The sequence below is a fragment of the Leptosomus discolor genome, chromosome 5, assembly GCF_034619465.1.
Source record: "Leptosomus discolor isolate bLepDis1 chromosome 5, bLepDis1.hap2, whole genome shotgun sequence".
NCBI classification, from domain to species: Eukaryota; Metazoa; Chordata; class Aves; order Leptosomiformes; family Leptosomidae; genus Leptosomus; species Leptosomus discolor.
In genome coordinates, this window is record NC_141395.1 from 78,231,196 (window position 1) to 78,253,980 (window position 22,785).

A 22,785-nucleotide genomic window follows, 5' to 3' on the forward strand; every position below is an offset into this window, starting at 1 on the left:
GATCGCCTTTTGGACTAGGGGGAAGGCTGCAGCCCAGGGGTGGGCACACGATGTGATTTCATGGAAAGCCACTTCACGATTGCACAAGACTTTTATTATGGAATGTTTAGGGAAGGAAGCAAAGGTGGGGAAAATGGATAGACCCAAGTGATTTGGGGAGCAACACGTTTGGGGAAAATAGAGGAAATAAGATAAAAAGGGCCCAGTCATGCATAGTTTCCTGGCCAGTACATTTGTCCGGCCATGCCCTACATCTGATCAGCAGTCTGTGCTAGCAGACGTGGTGGAATCTGCCTCCTTCGAGACATTGAAAAGTTGTCTGGACATAGTTCTGGGCAACTGGCTCTAGGTGGCCCCACTTGGGCAAGGGGGTTTGACCAGAGGACCTCCAGAGGTCCCTTCCAATCTCAACTACTCCGTGACTCTTATTAAACCCCATTTCTAACCCTTACCCAAGTGTGCACATGGGGGTCCGAGTGCCAGCAAATGGAGACAGACCTCAGATCGAAGGACCCATGTGTCTGTCACGCCAGCCTGGAGAGACTGAAGTGACTGAAGCGCCACCCTCTTGTGAGGGAACTCCGGTCACAGAGGCCCATGAGTTCATGCTGCAGCACCTGGAGCCACTGCGAGTGTCTGTTGTTGGCAGAGATCAAGCTGGACCAGCTGGTGAGCAGGTGAAGTGCCCTGGGAGCAACTGGTGGGTGGGTCTGCAAGGGGCAGCTCTGGGCCTGAGTGCATCTCTAAGGGTGAGAGCCAGGGGGGCTACGGGGATATGGGGAATCGTGGACAACTCTGGGAGTGTGCATGAGTGAGATGGTCTGTACTGCAGTGGGGCTGTGTCCACAGGGGCTCTTATCTCCAGACGCCATCAACTGGGAAGACTGGGATCCAGAGGCAGCTAATAGGCAGAAAGTGTCTGAGCCCAGCTGCTGGAGAAATCCACACTGTCCATCTATACAGCTGTATATTCTCAGCCAGAGCGAGGAGCAGGATGAGGCAGTTAGAGCAGGCACACAAGCACAGAGAGCACAGGGCGCCTGTGTGTACTGGTAAGACAGCAGTATTGACATTCATACTGGTAACAGCATGATATATTTTCTTCTAACATATACTATTTGCAATAGTCTCAAGGAAAACACTTTTTCTTAATCATAGTGACTGGAGAAACTGTCCCAGGTAAGTCACGGAATCATGAATCATAGAATGGTTTGGGTTGGAAAGGACCTTAAAGCTCATCTAGTTCCAACCCCCCCTGCCATGGGTAGGGACACCTCCCACCAGACCAGGTTGCTCCCAGCCCCATCCAACCTGGCCTTGAGCACTGCCAGGGAGGGGGCGGCCACAGCTGCTCTGGGCAGCCTGTGCCAGTGCCTCACCACCCTCACAGTGAAGAAGTTTCTCCTAATATATAGCCCAAATCTCCCCTCTTTCAGTTTGAAACCATTACCCCTCATGATATCACCACACTCCCTGACAAAAGAGTCCCTCCCCACCTTTCCTGTAGGCCCCTTTTAGGCACTGGAAGGCCGCTATAAAGTTTCCCTGGAGCCTTCTCTTCTCCAGGCTGAACAACCCCAACTCTCTCAGCCTGTCCTCACAGGAGGAGTGCTCCAGCCCCATGATCATCTTATCTTCATGGCCCTCCTCTGGACCCACTCAAGCAGGTCCATGTCCTTCTTATGCTGGGGGCCCCAGAGCTGAACACAGTATGAAGGTGGGGTCTCACCAGAGCGGAGTAGAGGGACAGAATCCCCTCCCTTGACCTGCTGGCCACACTTCTGTTGATGCAGCCCAGGATGTGACCGGCTTTCTGGGCTGTGAGTGCACATTGCTGGGTCATAGTCAAGTTTTTCATCCACTTGCACCCCCAAGTCCTTCTCCACAGAGCTGCTCTCACTCTACTCCTCCTCCAGCCTGGATTTGTGCTCGGGATTGCCCTGACCCAGGTGCAGGACCTTGCACTTGCCCTTGTTGAACTTCAGGTCGTTTGCATGGGCCCATTTCTCAAGCCCATCAAGGTCCCTCTGGATGGCCTCCCTTCCCTCCAGCGTGTCGACCACATCGCAGAGCTTGGTGCCGTCAGCAAAGTGGCTGAGGGTGCACTCAATCCCACTTTCATTACGGCAGTTCATATTCAAGCACTGCACAGCTTGGGAGCCTTTTCATATTATAGCACAAATTTTGGACAGACAAACGCATAATCACTCTAGAGATTCACCAGGCATCCTTAGAAGTCTGTGTGCACAGGGTTTTTCCACATGCTATCGATGAAAATTCTTTGTTTGATAAAGGTTTTAAGTTTGCACCTTCCCATATTTTAAGAAATTTTAATCAAAGTTATTATGACTGAGATCTAAATAAAGTACGCTCTCAAGGTACACAAAAGTAAAGTCAACCTGACAGGCACAGAAAGGACAGTATGTTCTCATTTTTAAATATTCAAAAATTTAAAGTTGTTCTCCAAAAAAAACCCCAACCAAAACCAGCAGCAAGATAAAAATAAGCAGTATTATTTTAAGTCCTGAAACACTTTTCGAAGTAAGGAGACATAGTACACAAAAAAGTAAAGTTCGGTCTTTGGGGAGAAGAAAAGACAGAATGAGTCTGCATTTGCCCATGCTGTCATTTTTATTGCCATAATGCTGTAACTAAGACTGCGCTGAACGCACAAAAAGGTAAAGTAAGGAACCTGTAACGTGACTTTATGAGAGGTTAAAAGAATGAAAGGATGTGGAAAAGGGTTAAGAAATACAAAGAAAGAGAAAAACTGTACTGGTTGGTAGGATAGTTATCTTTTTGTAAAAAAAAGAAAACACAAACATCGTTCAGTTCTTCCAAAGAAATCATGCCAAGGAGTTACAGAAGCGATGGCGCTAAAACTTTAAACCACAGTTATAGGAGTACTTCTTGAACAAGGAGGGAAAAAAACCCCCACAAAGTGGTTTGAAATGAGTTTTTTGTTTTGTTAAAGCCTCATATCTAAAACCCAAACTATTTTTCACAGAAACACAGCATGTTAGGTTGTTGAAAGGGACCTCGAAAGATCATCTAGTCCAACCCCCCTGCCAGAGTAGGACCACCTAGAGTAGGTCACACAGGAATGTGTCCAGGCGCGTTTTGAAGGTCTCCAGAGAAGGAGACTCCGCACCCTCTCTGGGCAGCCTGTTCCAGGGCTCTGTCATCCTCACAGGGAAAAAGTTTTTCCTTACGTTATTGTGGAACCTCCTCTGCTCCAGCTTGCACCCGTTGCCCCTTGTCCTGTCACTGGCCATCAGCGAGAAGAGCCCAGCTCCATCCTCCTGACACTCGCCCTTTACGTATTTATAGACATTGATGAGGTCACCCCTCAGTCTCCCCTTCTCCAAGCTCAAGAGACCCAGCTCCCTCAGCCTTTCATCACAAGGGAGATGTTCCACCCCCTTCATCACCTTTGTGGCTCTGTGCTGGACTCCTTCCAGCAATTCCTTGTCCTTCTTGAACTCAGGGGGCCCAGAACTGGACACACTATTCCAGGTGCAGCCTCACCAGGGCAGAGGAGAGGGGGAGGAGAACCTCTCTCGACCTCCTGAGCACACCCCTTCTCATCCACCCCAGGATGCCACTGGCCTTCTTGGCCACGAGGGCACATTGCTGTCTCATGGTCATCCTGCTGTCCACCAGGACCCCCAGGTCCCTTTCCCCCATGCTACTCTCTAACAGCTCAATCCCAACCTATACTGGTACGTGGGGTTGTTCTTTCCCAGATGCAAGACTCGACACTTGCCCTTGCTGAATTTCATTAAGTTTCTCCCCGCCCAGCTCTCCAGTGCCTCTAGGAATCGGAAATAAGAGAGAAAAGGAAAAGATGAGTGATATAATCAAAGAATCGGAATAGGAAAGTGAGATGAAGACAAATGGAATCCATTTGTCAAGACAACAGACAAGGTTGTTGCAACAGAGACGACACCCTCAGCTGTTAAGGATTCATCGTTAAGCAGGGGATGCATTTTATACAGTAAATCACTGAAATTTAGCAACAGACTAGACACTAGAATAATTGTCATGTCCAAGCAAAATAGGTAGGATGTGTATTCAGAGCTTCAAATGAAGAATTTGAAGAGACAAGAACACTGAGCATACCTCTTGAAGGAAGGAAAAAAAATAATCTATTCAGTATCTATGTCTACTACATAAAGACAGGCTATAAACATAAAAGTGAGGTCCACAGACCTAAGGGACCTGCCAACATTTAAAGCCAAAACGTGTACTTTGAAATTTCTAAAATTCTACATTCATATTGTTTAGAAACAAGTTTTAACATCTAATGCCAGAAATACACCGAGTGGGTTTTGCCTATTTAAAAAAAAAAAAAAAAAAGGTAAATTGAACTTACCATGCTGTTTAGATTTCTTCTTTTTTTTCTTCTTCTTTTTCTGTTTCGATTTATGATCCTTCTCCTTTTTCTCTTTTTTCTCCTTCTCCTTTTCTTTCTTTTTACCTGAAAAATTAAACATTTTGAAACAGCAGTACCATTCCAAACTACTTGCTTCACTTGGCTTAACCCAAACTTGACATTCAAAAATCAAGTATTCCAGTTGCCTAGTCAAATCAAAATGATTCAGTTAATTTTCTTGATATCTTGGGCATGTCTCATTAATTGCTGATTCAAATGAATCTCTCTCAACAAATAACATTTTACCATGTCACGTATTTCCAAATGAGGTACTATAGCAGAGGAAGATGTAGCAAAGCACAGAAAATAAGAGGCATTATTTAGATAGCTCATAACATCTATTTTACTTACAGCTTATAACAAAAAGGTTTGGGCAAGAGAAAAACCTTTCCGAAGTGCAAGACTCCAAACTAAAAAGATAGCATCGTCTTAAAAACACCTATTAGGCTTACAGAAAGTTAATTCATGGAAATTTCAGTATCACAAAACTGCTTATACAGTCAACATACAGAGATATTCTCATGGAAAAGTGATTCTGACTAAAATTTATGATACAATTTTTACACTGTGGTTCACTTCTAACCATCATTGGTATACACATGAAGACAAGTATTTTGTCTCAGAAAAATTTTATGTATCCTGTTAATTCTCCCAAGACTAAATACATCCCACAAAATTTTCACTTGATATCCATTTTCTAAGTAAACAGCAGTGATATAAACAAATCCTCAAAGTCAGTATTTAAGGACTGTTTCCTGCACGCAAACTGGAGTTTTATTATCTTCTTGGGGAACTTAGAAACAGAACTGTTGCCTCCTGGAAAAGCAAAGCAGAATCACTTATAAGTTCCCGTCCCCTTCTAGTATTTTTTTTTTTTTTTTAAACACAGGATAAAAGCAATGCCCTCTTAATTTATATTTTCTTCCAAGAATTGCCAAATATTTTGCTAGTAAGACTCAACTGTTTTCTCCTCCCCCAAAATCAGTCACGGCAATAAAGGCAGTACCACTAATCTAATCAAAAGGAAAAAAAAAAAAAAGCAGCTTTTTTTTTCCCCCCAAGCTTCTCATAGGTACTTTTGGATCCTTTCATGTCCTTGCTATGGGCACTTTCGTTCTCTCTTACAAAATTACCCTTCTACTATCAACTTGTCATCTATATAAAAACTGTTTTTAAGACCTAAATGAACCAAGGAAATGCAGCTCGGCCCAGGAAATATTTTACACTTTTCCATTTGCTCTTCAGAGACAAGTATTACAGAATTTTTCCTTTTTTTCCTAAAAAATTTATTGCTCTGCACATACCATATGTTGAAGAACTTTTCTCTTCCAGTTTTCCTTTTCTTTCCATTCTCACTGCACCTGCAAATTGAAGAGTATATGACATAAGCGCAATGTCTGACTGATGACCCACTTTCTTGTAAGTCATTAGACCGTAAAAAGTCCTAATGGTACATAATAAGAAGAAACATACAAACAATAAAATTATTTCTAACGTCACTTTACAATTATTTTTATTGTCTAAAGCACTGGAAACAAAAAGTATTGTCGTTTACCAACTTCTGAATGCTTGTCCTTCTCAATCACGTTCTTTAATATTTTCTCCTTCAGACTCTCAAAACATTTCTCCTTTGCGGGCACAGAGCACTGTATCTCTGTCCCTTCAGAGCTCACTGATGTGGAAGACCTCTTTTTTTTACTATTCCCTTTCGGTAACTTTAGACTATTGGTTAAAGGCATTTCCAGATGCAAGGCATGTACATGGGACGAGGGCGCTGAAAACAAGAAGACAGATTTACTAGGCATTCCGTAAGGATTGCAGCCAGACCACTGGCTGGGTCAGATCACTGAAACGTCAAGTATTGGTAATATCATCATCACACTTAAGATATCACTACTGCCTATGAATGCCTAGGTCTTAGTCTTACATATAAGACAATACATGCCACAGAAGGTTTCTTTGTCTGTTCTGGAATTTGCGCTCACTTTTAAACTACTTGTTCTGTTTCAAGTGTAACTTTCGACGCTACTTTTAAGCCTTTTTGTTTCCTTTTCATTCCATTGTAACAGAAACCCACGACAACAATAAGGATTAATTGTCAGTGTCATTTAAATGATGGTTCCATTATGCGAAGCGAGAAACTAAGCTCTGGTACATTTTTAGTGCTATATATAAAATTTACACTTCTGCTTATTGCATTTTTCATTGATTTTAATAATATTTAAATCATTCCCTGTCTTTCACATGTGTATTCAATTCACATTTGAATTACATGCAAAGTACTGTGATAATTTGTCAGAACTCAGCATCATATACTGACAATTCTTATCTTCCACTATTCAGAAGTTTATTCAGTCATTTATTTGTTTGTTAATCTTTTATCTGCTTCAACCTAGGAAATAACATGGCAAAACAAAACTCAAAATTATAATTTCCATTGCTAATATTTTCATTACTAATATTTATAATCAAATAGGACAATGGAATTTTCAAATAATCAAACTAGAATAAAAGTTAATTATAAAAGAACATTATTGAGGTAATTCAAAACTGTCTGTTAGTGTATTCATCAATATTATGAGAGCTTTAAATTTCATTTCAATGTAACTAGGAAAGCCTAATCTTCATCAGACCACTGAGGACATATTTCAGGACCATGCCAAGGACATACTGTACAAAAATGCAGTTCTGCAAAGTCATAAGGGGGTTGAGTTTTTCCAAAGCCAGCTGAAAACACTTGGAGGCACCAGTCACCTTTGATATCTTAGTACACGAGCACAACAAAAGCATCAGCATGTTAAAAAACAAAACAAACAAAAAACCAAAACCAAACCAAAACAAAAAAAAACAAAACCAAAAAAAAAACCCACCAAAACACTTGCAGGTTGAAGTGCTGAACCGAAAAAAAGACACCAAAAAAAAGACCCCAAAAATAAAAGTCCTGAAAAATACCTGCTAGCAGTCAAGATATTAAACAAGACAAAATCCGAAGCTGATCTGGAATGGGGTGTTTGAGCTCCCACCTCCTTAAATATTCAGTACCAGAACAACAAAAAGCATTTAAATAAGCGTTAAGATGATTTCGTAAATTCATCGGTCACAAAAGGATTCTAGGGAAAGGGCAAGAACATCTTAGGATTGCCTCCGTAAGGTGGCCTTCCAGGCTCGGACAGACCAACCCAATTCTACTACAATACAACGTACACTTTACACGAAGCTTACTCCAGCTCCTAGGCAGCCTTCTCAGGAAAACAATCCGAACGCCACAGAGCGAGACAGCCGCAGGGGCAGCAAGAGCAACCGAAAGCGGAACATCACCTACCACACCACACAGCACTTTCAAACGCCAGATGTTCCCAGCTGCAAGACGCAAGACACGGCCATACCATGCCATCTAGCCCGCAGCCAGAAGCAGGTGCTCAGCTCTGCGTGCTGGCTTCTAACACAAGACACGAGCTGCACGACCGCGCTGGGCCCACCTGAGCCTTTCCCCTACCTCAGATCAACCACCTCACTTAAGACCATAATCCTTTCAAGACTCATCTACTATTCAGGCTCTTGCCTTTGTCTGTATTTCAAGGGGACTTCACTTACTGGGATACCGATCGTCGACACAAAACACTACCCAAATTACTCTTTTCTGGGGTTTCCTAATTAACATTTGTCTCTGTCACAGAACTGAACTGCTTTGCCATCTGTGAAGCAAGGAGTATGTTTTAGCACCTCAGTAAAAGAAAAAAGTGACACTTCTCCACATCACCGCGCTATCAACGTCTTGTCTTGTTTCTAAAAAGAGCCCAAAAGGATCACCCAAATGCACGTAATTTGGTTAGGTCACCGCCATTTTGATGAAGAGAGGCGAGAATACTCCATCCAACCAACCTCAAGAGAGATCCAGTCTCAATATTAGATGAGCTAGCATTCAAACTTTATTATTCAGAAGAAAACCTGAGCTCAGACATTCAAACGTGCTCTGGTATCCATAGCCGTAACACAAGGAGCTTCAGTATCTCAATAATTTCCAACATAAGCACATCTGACAAAGTAATCCGCTAGCAACTAAATAACTATTTGAAGGAACACTTAGGATGGGCAGAAATCTGCTACAGTCACATAAATATCCATCTCAACGACAGAGCTCTCCAGACTACCTTTCTATAGTAACGTTACTCTTGGCTTTTACTTTTACTAATCAGAAATCATTCTAGACTGAGAATCCTAAATTCTCAAATCTTAAATAAAGTGTTAAGGCTTCCAAAGTCTAATTTTCAACTGTGCAATCACTATGCCTTACAAGTAACCCCAAAATTAAGCAAAGTAAGTAATCACAAACGGAAGGGCAAGTAAGAAATACAGCAAGAAAAATACTGTTTGTAAAAAAATTCTTTTATGGAAAATATCACCTTTTTTTTTTTTTTTTTTTAACTGTTACTTTTAACTGCAATTTTATTCCTGTCGAGGAGTCTAGTCAGTCACCTCCCACACAATGAAGCGTGGGAAGTCTGCAACGAACACTCCACCAGAGCGAAAGATGCTTAAAGATTAGACTTGATAAACTCCTGATTATGCCACTGTTCTAAGATCAATTCTGTCACCAGAAGACCGATTTCAGGCTAAACCCAAATGCAAACCACAGCACTTTTCCAGTCTGACTTACAACACGTTTCCAACGCTACCTCTCCTCGTCTGGCAGGGTGAGGTGACACAAGCCCCCCTCACGCAAGCCCAGGCACAGAGCAGGATGCTGTGCTACAAGCGCAGCACCCCAGACGTGCTTCTAGCGGTACGGCTTATTTCAGCTCAGCACATGAAAATGAAGTGTACCAATGTGAAGCGACTTGTTTTGTTGCATGATATTCTATTCCATGGCTTTTGATGTTTCAACCTTCCTAATACCAGGAATATGACCCGCATTAACGTACAACTTAAATCATAACATGACCAGCACAATTCAGGGCTCTTTCACAATAAATTTTGTGGGTTTAATTCCCAGCGCGTAGGATGAATTTTATATCTAAATGCACTTTAAATACGATTAATACCGGATCCTGCACAAAACAATCTCTTTAGGAAGGAGGAGGACATGTAAGGTTCTTGCTTGCCTTCAGCTAACTACCCCAAGAATGAGCTGGGAATTTCAGGGCAGAGATCAGAACGGCAGACATTCAAATGAGGGAGTAAACCTCACTGTCAACAGATGTTCAGAGTAAAACAAACAGCTCCACAGTAACAAGAGCTTTAGTTCACTAGAGCTCTAACACCTCTAAAAAGCAGGGTAACCACTAACACTGGCAAGAGTTTATTAAAAACAACCGATCTCATTTTCTGAAAGTTTCGTACATCAGCCATTTCTTGTGCCTGCTGCAGTAAACTTATCTATAAAATTATGTAAAACTATACAATGTTTTTTCTTCTAGTGTAAGTGCAAATTTCTCCCATGTAGCTGACCTAATGTTACCCTACTAGCAAAATCATCTAGACTGAGCTAGAACAGGAAATAACAGCTAACGATACTACTGTTATATTCGTATTATAAATATTAATATTGTTATATCAGTGAAAGTAACAATAGTTTCCTTTTGTTACATTTAAAAAAAAATTCCTTTAAAATTTCCTACCGAAATTTTAAAACCCAGATTGCTTGCTGAAAATGTTTGCTGAAGACGTAACAGTTCAACTAACACAAAAATGGTGTGGAGTTACAGAAACCAAGAAAAATGATCACGAAAACTACAGAAACGATCAACTGGAAAACTACAGTGTTTTGCATGTATTCAGGCTGACTGCCAATTTCAAGCCTATGAAAGGCTAAGTGACAAAAAGGCCAGTTATCTACATTTTAAGCACTCTGACAAATGAAAGCAAGGATTCTTCGTTACGTGTGCAACATCAGGTGATCACAAGTAGGTCCAGGCACCAGTTTCGACTAAGCAGTACCTCTGTTCAGTAATTAACCGGCAGTGTACCAGTGCCTACCAAAGTGCACAGTACTTCCATGTAGCCTGTGGATCCAAGGAATTGATCACAGCGCTTTTCTGCTGCCTTATGACATAACCAGCTGCTCATTTCGAGCAACAACTTTGAGAAGGAATCTACAGGTTACTACTATGAGTTACCATTTATGCTTCTGTACTTCAGTGCACCTCGTCCCTCCCCTCTAAAAACACCAAGTTAATATCTGTTGAATAAAGAAGTGATTAAAATTCATCATTTTCAACAACATAAAATAGTTTTTTCAATTGACTCAACCGAGGGCCCTCATCGTTAAGTCTGAATTAGCAGAGCCACAAATTGCACCTCCGGGTCTAAAAGAATACAGCTCTTTCACAGAGGGCTGGCAATCATAGTAGGCTGTTTCAGGCTAAATACTTCTGTTACCTCCACAATTCCTGAAACTACCTACAGCTATTTATTTCAATGATGACAAAAACAGCAGGTCCAGCTTAAACGCACTTAGCAAATTCCACAGTGTTGTCCAAATCTAGAACACCAGATCTGTCCAGACTCTGTCCATAAAATCTAAACAGCAGAAAAATCATAAAAGGACATCAATTTAAAATAGTTCTTTCAGAGTAAAGAAGCAGACAACTACAAATAGTCTGGTTTTTTTTTTCTCTAGAGTTCTCGGACTGTAATCTAGAGAGTCACAACGCATACACTAAACAATGCAACACATTAAATTATACATAGGCAGGCAGATAGCCCTGCCTCATGCAAATTAACTTCCAGCCCACAAAGCTTATACTGCCCAAGTGTATGCTGGGCTGCGTACTTCTGAAAACTGCTACCATTTGGTCAAAAGTCAGTATGAAAGCTCGAGACAGAGTTCCGTGGCATGGAGGAAAACTGTAAAACATGAAAATTAGGAACAAAACGCAGGTCTGTCCAGAAGGCAAAATCCCAGAAGACAAAAAGGTAGCTGACAAATCAGTTCCTTGAGAGCTCATAACTCTTAAAATTCTGTAGGTCCAAAGCTCCATTAAGCTTTAAATACAGTATAAACTGTACCTTCCAGCACACGGTTCCAAGTACTTCCATCTTCCTATTCTGGACTCAATTAGTAATGCCACATAATTCTGACAGCAAACGGCTTCCCCTGATACAAAGTGCGTGGACACATCTAATAGTTTTTGAGTCATAAATAAAGGTGGCTGTAAATGAAACCTTATTTCTTTAATCAGGCTCATCTGTGGCAAGACCAAGACCCAGCTCAACAAATGGACAGGTACAAGAGTGCTCATGGACGCTGGGTTTAGAATCAGCTCACCTGGACTCCAAGTCAGTCCCGTGATGGAAGCAGGCAACAAAACAAATACCTGTCAGCGTTACCAACTACACATTAAATGATCCAGAAAATGAGGGAGTAAGTTAAAGCTGTAAGTTAAATTGCTAGTTACTGAAATAAGTCCTAATAAACAAGAAACAGACGGCAGTTGGAAGCTGTGGTTCCTTTTATGATCTTATTCTATGACTGGGCAAATACACAACTTCCAAAAGCACTTCTCTTTGCGGCAGCAGACATGAAATAAATCGTTTTACAGAAGCAATTTTCCCAGGAATCAGCAATTCTACTGCGATGCAATGTATCAAAGACAAACAAAGACTGTCACAGTTTCACTCAAGAAATTAAGTAATATTTTTAAAAGTTTAAGCGGCAGCTCATTAGAAATCCCTGTAGCCCTTATTTTGACAGATTAGTTTAAGAGATTAATAATTATTTTTTTTAGAGAGAGAGAGAAAAAAGAGAATTACAATCTTCTATTTCAATCTATGCTATATTGATCCAAGAATCCTGCTCAGCTTCTGCTACATCAGGTTAAACAGCTATGCTACAACTCGATGAAGCGATCACCTTACACTTTCAGTGGAAGCACGTGTGGGCAGACACCCAAGAGGGGGCTGTACATGCTAAACAAAATGCTTCACTGACCTACTGAGCCCAGCAGCTACACTATCAGCTTAATGCAAAGTCGTTATTTCCCCCACTCCAAAAAAAAGACTAAGTTACAGTTTGAGCGTCATCATTATACACTTTAGGGTCCTGTCCTCCCTTACGATTGATCACATTTACCAAAAACTTCCCCAGCTGAGTACAGTAATTTGATTTTTTCCTCCTCTTACTTTATTGAACAATTTTCTCATTAAGAAAAAAAAAAAAAGAAAAAAAAAAAAAAAGGCCTGTGAGAGAATTCTTTCTTGGAAGCCAATTGAAAATGTTATGATACCCACATATCAGATTTACTTATAAAAAAAGTACATGGATACCTAATATACAGTGGTTGAAAATAACCCACATTTAGGGTCTGCAAATCACTATGTAAATCCTCCCCCAAATCTCTTAGTTGCCAAGTGTTTCATTTAAACCACAGTAGCCAGCAAACTGTTACGAAGTGAGGGGCAGCACAGAGTTCCAGTAATGGGCTCTATGCTGTGAGGGTGAACCAAGTCTATGTTAAGTTTTGGAGGATTCTTCAGCAGTATTTTTGAGCAACGTTTAATAGCAAGCAAATGACAAAATTTCCACTGCAAACAGAAGCAAAGGTAGAGGAATGCTGACTGCCTTGCAAAATGCTACTAAGTTTTAAAACTGAATCCACAAGATCAATGAGCACATCTAGACTTAGCGTATGTTAGTAAACAACTTCATTATTTTTACAGGCTTTAACAAAATAAAGTATTTTTGAAAGAAATATCGCTTTTGATATTCCATACTCTCAGATCCTTCTTAAAGGGTGTTAGAAAAAGTACTAATGCAGCTCAAAGCCAGTGGAAGATGAAGAATAGGCAGACGGATGGACTCCAGAAAAAGTGGCAGGTTTGTGAGTGTGCAGGAAGGGTGGGAAAAAAAAAAGTATCCCCTCATTCTGTGTGACTGAACACATACACATTTTAACCCTACAACTACAACCTAACTGGTTGTATACTGAATCTCTTTACCTGACGCTGTTGTAGCTACTCTTCCATCAGTTACTGCTTTGGAAGAAAGATATGTAATCATCTGAATATCTTCCTTGTCTTTACTGGGATATTCATTACGGAAAGTGGATTCTGTGGATAATGGTGCTGCAACTTCCGAACTACGGCTTAAATCAAGAGGGAGACAGGGTCCACGCTTCTCAAGTGACATATGAGCAACATCAGGTACTACATAAAAGAAAAAATGTAATATTAAAAAAGATAACATGGATCCAACAAACAACAGTCTGGACTGCAGTTACATAACATAGGAACAGCATACAGCTTTAGCTACAATAACTCAAAATATCCCACTGGATGAAAACCATGAAAGGTCTAATTTTTATGATTCAATTTCTCTTGGGCAGTTCTTTATTAGATTAAGATACATTACCCTCCAATTTTGATGACTGTTGGTTTTGACCACTGATGGAGAACACTTTTCCATCAGTAACTGAAGAGGGAGAAGAAACTTTTTCTACAGAATCATCAGGCAAGGAGCAAGTGGCTAAACGCTGTGATCTTCTTCTCCGTTGGCTATGTTTGTAGGATCTAGGGGAATTCACTGGCTGTGATGGACCTAAAAAGAGATCTTTCAATGTTCATGAAGCAGAGAGATATACCATAATCTTACCGCAGTATTTGAGATCTAAAGACGGGGCGTGCTTTAAATAGCTCTTATTTGCAAAGCTGGTAACCACAGCAGAAAAGTAGTTAAACCACGGTAAAAGTACTTAAAAAACTGTGACTACCAGGAGCAAAAAGAGTTATGCTCAAGATATGATTCTGCTTTTTTTTCTTATTATACATTATTAGGGCATCTACTTCCCCACTGATAAAGGCTGTTGTTTTAGGCAAACAGTGTACTTACAATAAACAACCCCCCCCCTAACCCATGAGAGTAGGCTACTTGTAATGGAAGGGGGCAATAGGATTTAACAGTAAACAGAACAAAGGATCACAGTTACAAGATCTAAAAAGTCATGGATAGTGGTAACATACAGCTTCAAAAAAAAAAAATAATCAAAAGCAGTGGTTAATTTTATACCCTAGCTCCCATCTTCTGCTAACCTGGTATCAATTCTCCAGCGATATTTCAAATGCACACTGCCAACACACGGCACAGTGAGGCTCAAGAACCTCGTACTTGTAAAAAAAAAAAAGTCGGGGGGAGGATTGATATAGGTTAATATAGGCCTGATTCATTAAAAACAAAAAACCCGCACTCCCCTACACCTCTCCAACTTCACCCAGTTTCACAAAGTTTGGCCTTAGAAAAAAACTTCAGTAATTATTACCCTGTAAATCACTGTTCTCTCCTTTTCTTAAGCCATTTTTAGAGTCAAAGATGTAGAGAATTAAAAATGAAAACACTGAAAAACTAAATTTCCATTGGAGGTGGTAAAGATTAGAAGACACACAAGATCCAAGCTATGAAGTAATCAATTTTGAAATTACCTAATTTTTAAAATATTGCTACAGATAACTCTAACTTAATTCAAAATAGAAACATGCTCAAGGAAAACTACTTACCATTACTTTAGGGGTGGGGAGGGAAGGCATATTACAATAGGGATGACTGCTAATATTTTGTGGGGACAAAATACAATTTATACCAACGTGTCCTGAATAAATGAAGATGGCTGAATTTGCACCCCTCCCTCTCCTGTTCATTTAAAGTTATCTGTGAGAAAAGATTAAAAGAAACTTATCTCCTCAGGGAAAATATGAACTCAAGGTTAAGGGGAACACACGGTGCAGGTTTACTCTTCCATCCTCAATCACTATTCTAAAAGCGAAACAAAAATGTAGCTTTTGACTTACTGAAACTCACATTTACTTTAACTCTTGGCCTCATCATTTAATGTTCTTCAGGCAATGAAGAGCCTGACTGTAAGCAACACTAAAACCCTAAAGTAATCTCAAAAAAAATTATAGAAATATTGTAACACATACTCAAGGATGCAACATAAACCTTTCCCTGTTCTTCTGAAAACCACTATTTTGGAACTTTGCAAATCCGTTACACACGTTAAGAAGCTGAACAGCTGTGGTATTTTTCTGAGACAAAGAAACACGACTTTTTGTATTTCCCCACCACAGATCTTGAACCCATCTTCTCTTTCACATCATATTGGCGGAAATATCACATAAGGTGAAGAATGCCACAGCCAAGAGGTAGAGCACATCAGCCTGCTGCAGGCAGAATCTCTCAGAGAAGGAAAGGTCCCCCACCAAGGTGTATGTCTTTTCTTTTTAATGAATCAGGCCCCTTCAGAAGAGAGGTTTGATTTTTCCTGGATCACTGTTAACGCTAATGTGGAGATTTAAGCTGGACGGAAAGCCAACCATTAAAAGCCACGAACTCTATAAATATATTATTTAAAGATATTATTTCTGGTAGAGTAATTCATATGCTTTATTATGTGACTTGACTTTTAAAATACTGAGCTACCCCTAATTCTCCCACTTGGACCTTTTATTTAAAGCAGATTAATTTTTAAAAGCAATAGCCATTTACAACGAGAAAAAAATGTCTGTATATGTCTTATAAGTAATTACAGTATTTTTTTAAAATGTCTGTGCTCACTAGTTTTATTTATCACAGAAGAAGGAAGCTGAGAGACCAGCGTCAAATCCTCGACTTGTATTAATTCTGGGGAAAGTGGTGATTTAGGGGGCTTTATACACCCAGAAGAATCTCCAGATTCTTGTTTGCATTTCTTGCTGCGAGCCTTTCCTGAAGACAAAGTTGAGGATAACAGTGCAGGTTTCTGAATGTTGGCAGAACTGCTAATATCAGCTTCATTTTTTTTCTGACTTTGTGGTTTAGGTGAAATCTCCTGAATAAATAATAAAAAATTGATACTTTTATTTCAGTTTCTTCGCTGTAGTTCTTGTATTCTATTTTGATCTTTTTAAAAGCAACTTTAGTATTCAAAACACATTTTAAAGCAACATTATTTTCAGTACAAAAGAAAACTATTTCAAATGCATCACATTAAACTCTTTTTTTTTTTTAAAGGAGCATTATCAATTATTTTCAGTATTCAGAACACCCTCATTTCTTAGTATTTGAAATACCCGAAAAAGCCTGAAAACAAACCGTTTTTCCTCTATTCCCATTTTTAAAAATTCACCAAAGTCTTTTTATAGTTTCTGCCTCTCTCATCTTCGGTAGACCAGGATTGTCAGTGCCATCTCGAAGTGTAACCTCGAGAACGCTTGTTACAAGCTAGAACACAGATACTGATGCACAATCACCGAGTATCTCGATTTGGAAGGGACCTCTAAGGATCACCAAGTCCAACTCCCCGCTCCTCGCAGGATTACCCAACACTAAGAGCGTCGCCCAGACACTCCCTGAACTCTGACAGGCTTTCGCACTGCTACGAGCAAGCAGTCCTCGCGCAGAGGATTGCGGTTCTAAAAACAGTTGCCAAGATTTTTCCCTTCACAAAACAAAATTGTAAACGTTCCTCGGGAAAACTTTAACGCAAATTTGATTTTTAGAAAAGAACCTGAAAGAGTTGATAATGCTCCTCCAAGGAATGTCTGAAAACAACAAAAAGTTTCCAAATACTGAACACACTCTCACATAACCCCTTTCAGTGCTGGGAGTCTGGATTTCACCACATTATATGTTTGTGCAAACACATGAAGAAATCACAACTTCTAGCACCACAGGGTTAAATAGATTGCTAACTGTTGGGGAAAAATGAGCAGATAGAGTTAAAACAGTTTTTGAAGGGGAAAAAAAAAAAATCAACATATAATGCAGCTTTCCAATTTCATCAATTTTCATCCTTCTTAACACAATATTGAAGTATTTTTAGACAATTAGCATGCATTGACAGACATTAGCATTTTAGATTTTTCAACTGGAAGTTCATCTTACTTTACTGAATAAACTGTGCACGTGTTACAGCTTGCCCAATAATGGCAAACTACAATATCTGAACACGATTTCTTAAACCTGTCCCCTTGCTTGTCCCAGTTACACCACACAGCGTAATACCATCTAATAAAACCATAACTAACGAAGTAGAAAAATATTTCTAGAATGCGTGCACCACTTTATCCAAACTAAAAACATCGTGTCTCTGATGATTTGAGGGTATTACTGAGTTTTGTTATAAATCACAATTTTATTTTCCACTGGAACTTTCCATGTTCCAACGGAGGAAAAAAAAAAAAGGCAAACCAAAAAACCCCAAGTGCACATTCTATGTTTGTACAAGGGCACCCCTGAACGCTACAGGAATAGCTTGCTGGAAGTATCATGTAAAGATCCGGTGCAAAACATCCCATTCAGCAGACATCAGTTCTACCTTGAATAACTCAATTACACATGTACTAAGTGCAGTTTATTCATTTAAATAAAATATTCCATGAACTGTAGAGTATACCTATGCTGGTTATGAGAGGCATTACCAGAAATTAATTAGAGTCGTAACTTGTAAATAAACAATTTTATTGTTCATCTTCACAGATGTGAAAGACATTACTACAGCATCCATTACTTTCAAATTACAAAGTTATTTAAACAAGAGTAAAAAAATTAAATTAATATTTTGATAAGGTGCTTAACCTCTTAACAGGACAAATGAACATTAAAAAACCTTAAAGAATTGATGTTATTCATCTAATCAGGTCTTGGTCAAAAGGAAATATAACATGACATACCCTAATACAGTTAAATAAACTACTGTATCTGCAACTAATCCTCTGAGGTTTTGGGTTTAAGACAACCACAAACTAAAAATATATAAATATAAATAAAATAAACTTCCATCAACAAAGTCAGATTTCGGCTATTGGCCTGAATACTCCTACCATGTTCTGTATTACATTATTAAAAATCCTACAAAATATTTTACCCATTCAATTTTATAGCAGTAGCAGACAACACCTCTAAGGAATGTCAGCTTTGCTACTGGAAAACCTTTTGGGGAGGTTTATAACTCGGCCATTTTAATTTGAGTTTGGGCAGGAACTTGGTGAAAAAAAGCTTTAAGCTCAAAAATTTTCCTCCCACGATTAATCATTTAAATGTTGGCGAGGTTTCTATTTTAGTTAGAAGCGAAGAAACAGGAAAATTTGGGATTTCAGATGCCTCTTTAAAAGGAGCTTAAGTAGTATTTCCAAAAATGAGGTTTTTCAGACCATTAGCATGTAAACAATGACAGAGACATCTTTTTTAAAATCTATTCAATAAAACAGAAACAGCTGAGTTACTAAGTCTTAAGAAGTAACAAAAAGGTTTTAGTAAATATGCACTGTAGTTTATACTGTTGCATACACAGTCTATGTAAACCACAAAGTCCCATTCACCGCAATGGGACCGTGCATGGTAAGATTTACATTGTAATGATTCTTCCAAAAACAACATGCTGTAAGCCATTTCACAGTTTTTTGCACATTGAAAATATCACACACAGTAGCAATAAAAATCATAGCATCTTTAATATGCAAAAATTTGAGAAATGGAATGTCATGTCAATACATTGTAAACCTTTATGCAAAATATCGGTCAATGCATTGACACCGTAGTGGCTCCGTCAGCCGTTACAGTGACAGCATTAAAAACAGAAAATCAGGTTCCATTGACGAGACTCGCATCCAATGCAGCGCCAATGGAAAAACCACAGCAACGCAATTAGAGATTCAGCTCTAAAGAACCAGTACAACCAAAATATCAAATAAAGTTTAGGGTAGGGACCGTTCATAGAGTGTGCCGGGGCTTAGGAACAGAAATGCTCTTTTAAGAATTGCAGGCAGCAATCTATTTTATTCAAATGCTGCAGTTCAAGAAGAATGAAAATGAATACAAAAAAGCTGTATTAAACCTACATTAAGGCTCGGATTTAAATCACTGGAAAACAAAGATGTCCTGAATCAAGACTACTGTTCACCCTTAGCTTAATGCTTTACCACGCTCAGGCATTCCGACCTTTTGCTATGCCAAACAACGCGCAACTCTGAGTCGAGCAATGCCTGAACACGACAGAATAAGCCAAAGATAAAGTGGCAGCCTTCAGGCCCCGCAAATATGCAGGTTTAAAAATCAGGTCCTTAATGTTATTTAAAAGTTTCTTTTTTGTATTTATTAAAATACACACCCTTGCAAAAATGTATGGCTCATTGAGCGGTTCATAAAACACATACAAGCCTACAACACCAAATCCTTACAATATAAAAGAAACTTCTTTTAAGAGAAGTTCTATGTGATGTCAAAAACCCTGTTTCCAACACAAATCACATTTGTGTGAGGGCCTTATTCCTAAGTCAGTCACGGTCACGGTTCCAGCTACGAAACCGGACTTTGGGACACTGGTCTCCTCACATTTGTTGCATGGAGACTTCATTTTTCTTTATTTTCTATTAGTTTTCTAACACAAAAGCTCATTATTGAAATTCAAGTCAACACTGTGTTTAGAGACAATTAAATCCCGTACTTCTGGCTCTGCCAGAAATGTAAACATAAGATCAATTTTCAGTTCCCTGTTATATCTGAAGGGGCAAATTTTAATGTTGTAGGTACTACATCTCCATGGCACACTCCAGTGGGAACCTTGCAAAAGAATCAAACTCTACCATTTCATACCTGCTCCAGGACTGGAGCTGTTTCTTTGTTGCCTTCCTTTTTTTCAGCGCCATCCGCAACAACAGCTTTGGATGCCAATAAACCTTAGGAGAAAAGTTGCAGTGATTTTTAGTTAGAAGCAGCTTGCAACAAGAATTTGTGGAAAACAAAGCAAAACAGTGAGACAAGAAATACGAACTTCTTCTATCTACAACGTAATTCTCCCTGAGACAGCTCCACACAAAGCTGAACCCTTTGAATTTGAACAAACAAAACGTTAAAGGACATTCCCATGATGGTTCCTTTCACGAGAGGTACTTCTCTGGCATTTCCATTAAAAAGATGAAAATCACAGTATCAGTTGTAAAACAATGCCTCACCATCCTTCTAAAGCCCAAGCGCTTTAAAACCAAGCCTATGACACTTAACCAAATTTTGAGAGATCAAATTTATTTACAAACCTTTTCTCTCTCTCTCCTTTCCCATCTAAGAAATTGCCATCAGAACCTGTATTACTGCTTCTTAACTCTAACACATGCAAACCTTTCTTGGACAGAACAGAACAAGGCATTTAATTTCCAAATAAATATCCTCAGCAGTGGAGCTCCCAAATCACCACAGTAACAAGATCATATTGGGAGCAAATACATCAGAATAGGTTGCTTCATTCATTATTTCATGTATCACCAGTAGTATCACTACTACTACTACAAAAAAAAAAAGAAATCAGTAAAAGACAAGGCAACATAAATATGAGAAAGCTTTTCGTTGGCTAAGCATACAGCAACAGCCGCAGTTCTGCTTCACACAATAACTACCCAAGTATGCAGAAAAAGTTCTAGGCAGTAAGACAAAGCAGAACTGATAAAACCTGAAAAACACAAATCTGAAAAGAAGTTATATTCTAATCCCTGGGAATTTCAGTATCGGGGGTGGAGAGTTTAAGTCCTCAAAAATAACTTGAGATGACAAAGCCACAGGAAATTCCTATTGTGTTCCATGAAAAATTATATATGCTTAAAATTAATTTCCAGTGCACAATGCCCAAGAAATTAAAGTAGTGAAGCCTGGGCTTTCAGGAAGCATTCAGGGCATTAAAAAAACAACACAAAAAACATACACACAAAAACCAGGATGGTATTTTGCTAGACAGCTATCGCATTTCAGCATTCCACAATAAATACTAGGTGCTTGGTTTCATATAATCTTTATGTTAGATTAAGTTACGCTTCAGTTTCCCAGATAGTAGTTACATTTGAAATAAACTTTTTCAGAACACCATATCCCTAACAAGAGTTGTAAACTGATTTATTTTACAGCTAAATAGGTTAACTCAAAAGCAGAAACTTACTTAGCCCTATTATATGAATGCAAATAAAATTATCAGGTAAGATTTTCAATCTGCATTGGGTTTCATATAAGAATTAGGTTTCATGGACCTACATAAACATTTGTGACTCAAATGATCCTGTTTGAATCAAGTTGCAAAACTGGAGACGTTCTTTCTTTTGACAATCGGGCATCTAAAACGAAATGCCTAAAAATAATTTTCAAAATTGAGTGAAACCGAGTTTTAAACACTAAACAACAAACTACTGTCTATAAAGGCAGTTTCTGCAGTTCTATAAACCACACGCTGCCCAGAGAACTTGTGGATGCCACAGCACTGGCATTGTTCAAGGTCAGGTTGGGCGGGTCCTTGAGCAACCCGATCAAGTGAGAGATGTCCCTGCCCGTGGCAGGGGGGTTGGAACCAGGTGATCTTTTAAGGTCCCTTACAACCCAAATCATTCTGTGATTCTATGATTTTTCTTTCTAGCTAGATGCTCAGTGCTCAGAAAGTAAAGGCATGAAAAGGACCCAGATTGTCAGACCTGTGAATATGTAACCCTTCTTATTTCCTTCTTCTCTACCCCACCCTTAAGTATCTTTCTAGCCAGTCACCATGCCTATAGAAAGGTAGAACAACTGCACAAGCTGTTGGAGCAGCAGGACTGCAAGTTCACCGTCCTCCATCAGTAACAGGACACAACAAAAAAACATGGGGTGGCACAGCGAACCAGCTTCTGTTCGTCGGGAAGCAGTATTCTGCAAGCTTGCTGCAGATGTTATCCGTTATTGGATTGTGAACTGGTTGAAGGAAAGAAGTCAGAGAGTTGTGGTCAATGGGACAGAGTCTAGTTGGAGGCCTGCATCTAGTGGAGTCCCTCAGGGGTCGGTACTGGGATCAGTACTACTCAATATATTCATCAATGACCTGGATGAGGGAACAGAGTGCACTGTCAGCAAGTTTGCTGATGACACAAAGCTGGGAGGAGCAGCTGACACCCCAGCAGGCTGTGCTGCCACTCAGCGAGACCTGGATAGGCTGGAGAGGTGGGCAGGGAGAAACTAAATGAAATTCAGCAAGGGCAAGTGTCGAGTTTTGCATCTGGGAAAGAACAACCCCACGTACCAGTATAGGTTGGGGACTGAGCTGTCAGAGAGTATCGTAGGGGAAAGGGACCTGGGGGTCCTGATGAAGGATGACGATGAGCCAGCAATGTGCCCTCGTGGCCAAGAAGGCCAGTGGCATCCTGGGGTGGATGAGAAGGGGTGTGCTCAGGAGGTCGAGAGAGGTTCTCCTCCCCCTCTCCTCTGCCCTGGTGAGGCTGCACCTGGAATAGTGTGTCTAGTTCTGGGCCCCCTGAGTTCAAGAAGGACAAGGAACTGCTGGAAAGAGTCCAGCACAGAGCCACAAAGGTGATGAAGGGGGTGGAACATCTCCCTTGTGATGAAAGGCTGAGGGAGCTGGGTCTCTTGAGCTTGG

The 22,785-nt window shown here is 39.9% G+C and overlaps 1 protein-coding gene across 8 annotated transcripts in view; it reads right to left on the reverse strand.

Moving 5' to 3' along the window:
• Positions 1 to 22,785, reverse strand: part of PHF20L1 (PHD finger protein 20 like 1) — a 56,537-nt gene that overhangs the window by 13,390 nt on the left and 20,362 nt on the right. For 5 of the 8 annotated variants that reach the window (XM_086466132.1, XM_086466134.1, XM_086466131.1 and 2 more), the window contains 6 exons: positions 19,998 to 20,080; positions 15,981 to 16,233; positions 13,785 to 13,970; positions 13,373 to 13,579; positions 5,740 to 5,796; positions 4,376 to 4,480 (listed from right to left, as the gene is read on the reverse strand). In XM_086466132.1, coding sequence (XP_086322258.1) covers positions 4,376 to 4,480; positions 5,740 to 5,796; positions 13,373 to 13,579; positions 13,785 to 13,970; positions 15,981 to 16,233; positions 19,998 to 20,080 — 891 coding nt within the window. Of the gene's footprint in view, positions 1 to 4,375; positions 4,481 to 5,739; positions 5,797 to 5,990; positions 6,210 to 13,372; positions 13,580 to 13,784; positions 13,971 to 15,980; positions 16,234 to 19,997; positions 20,081 to 22,785 lie in introns of all 8 variants that reach the window. The other 3 variants (XM_086466130.1, XM_086466128.1, XM_086466129.1) reach the window with 1 other exon arrangement.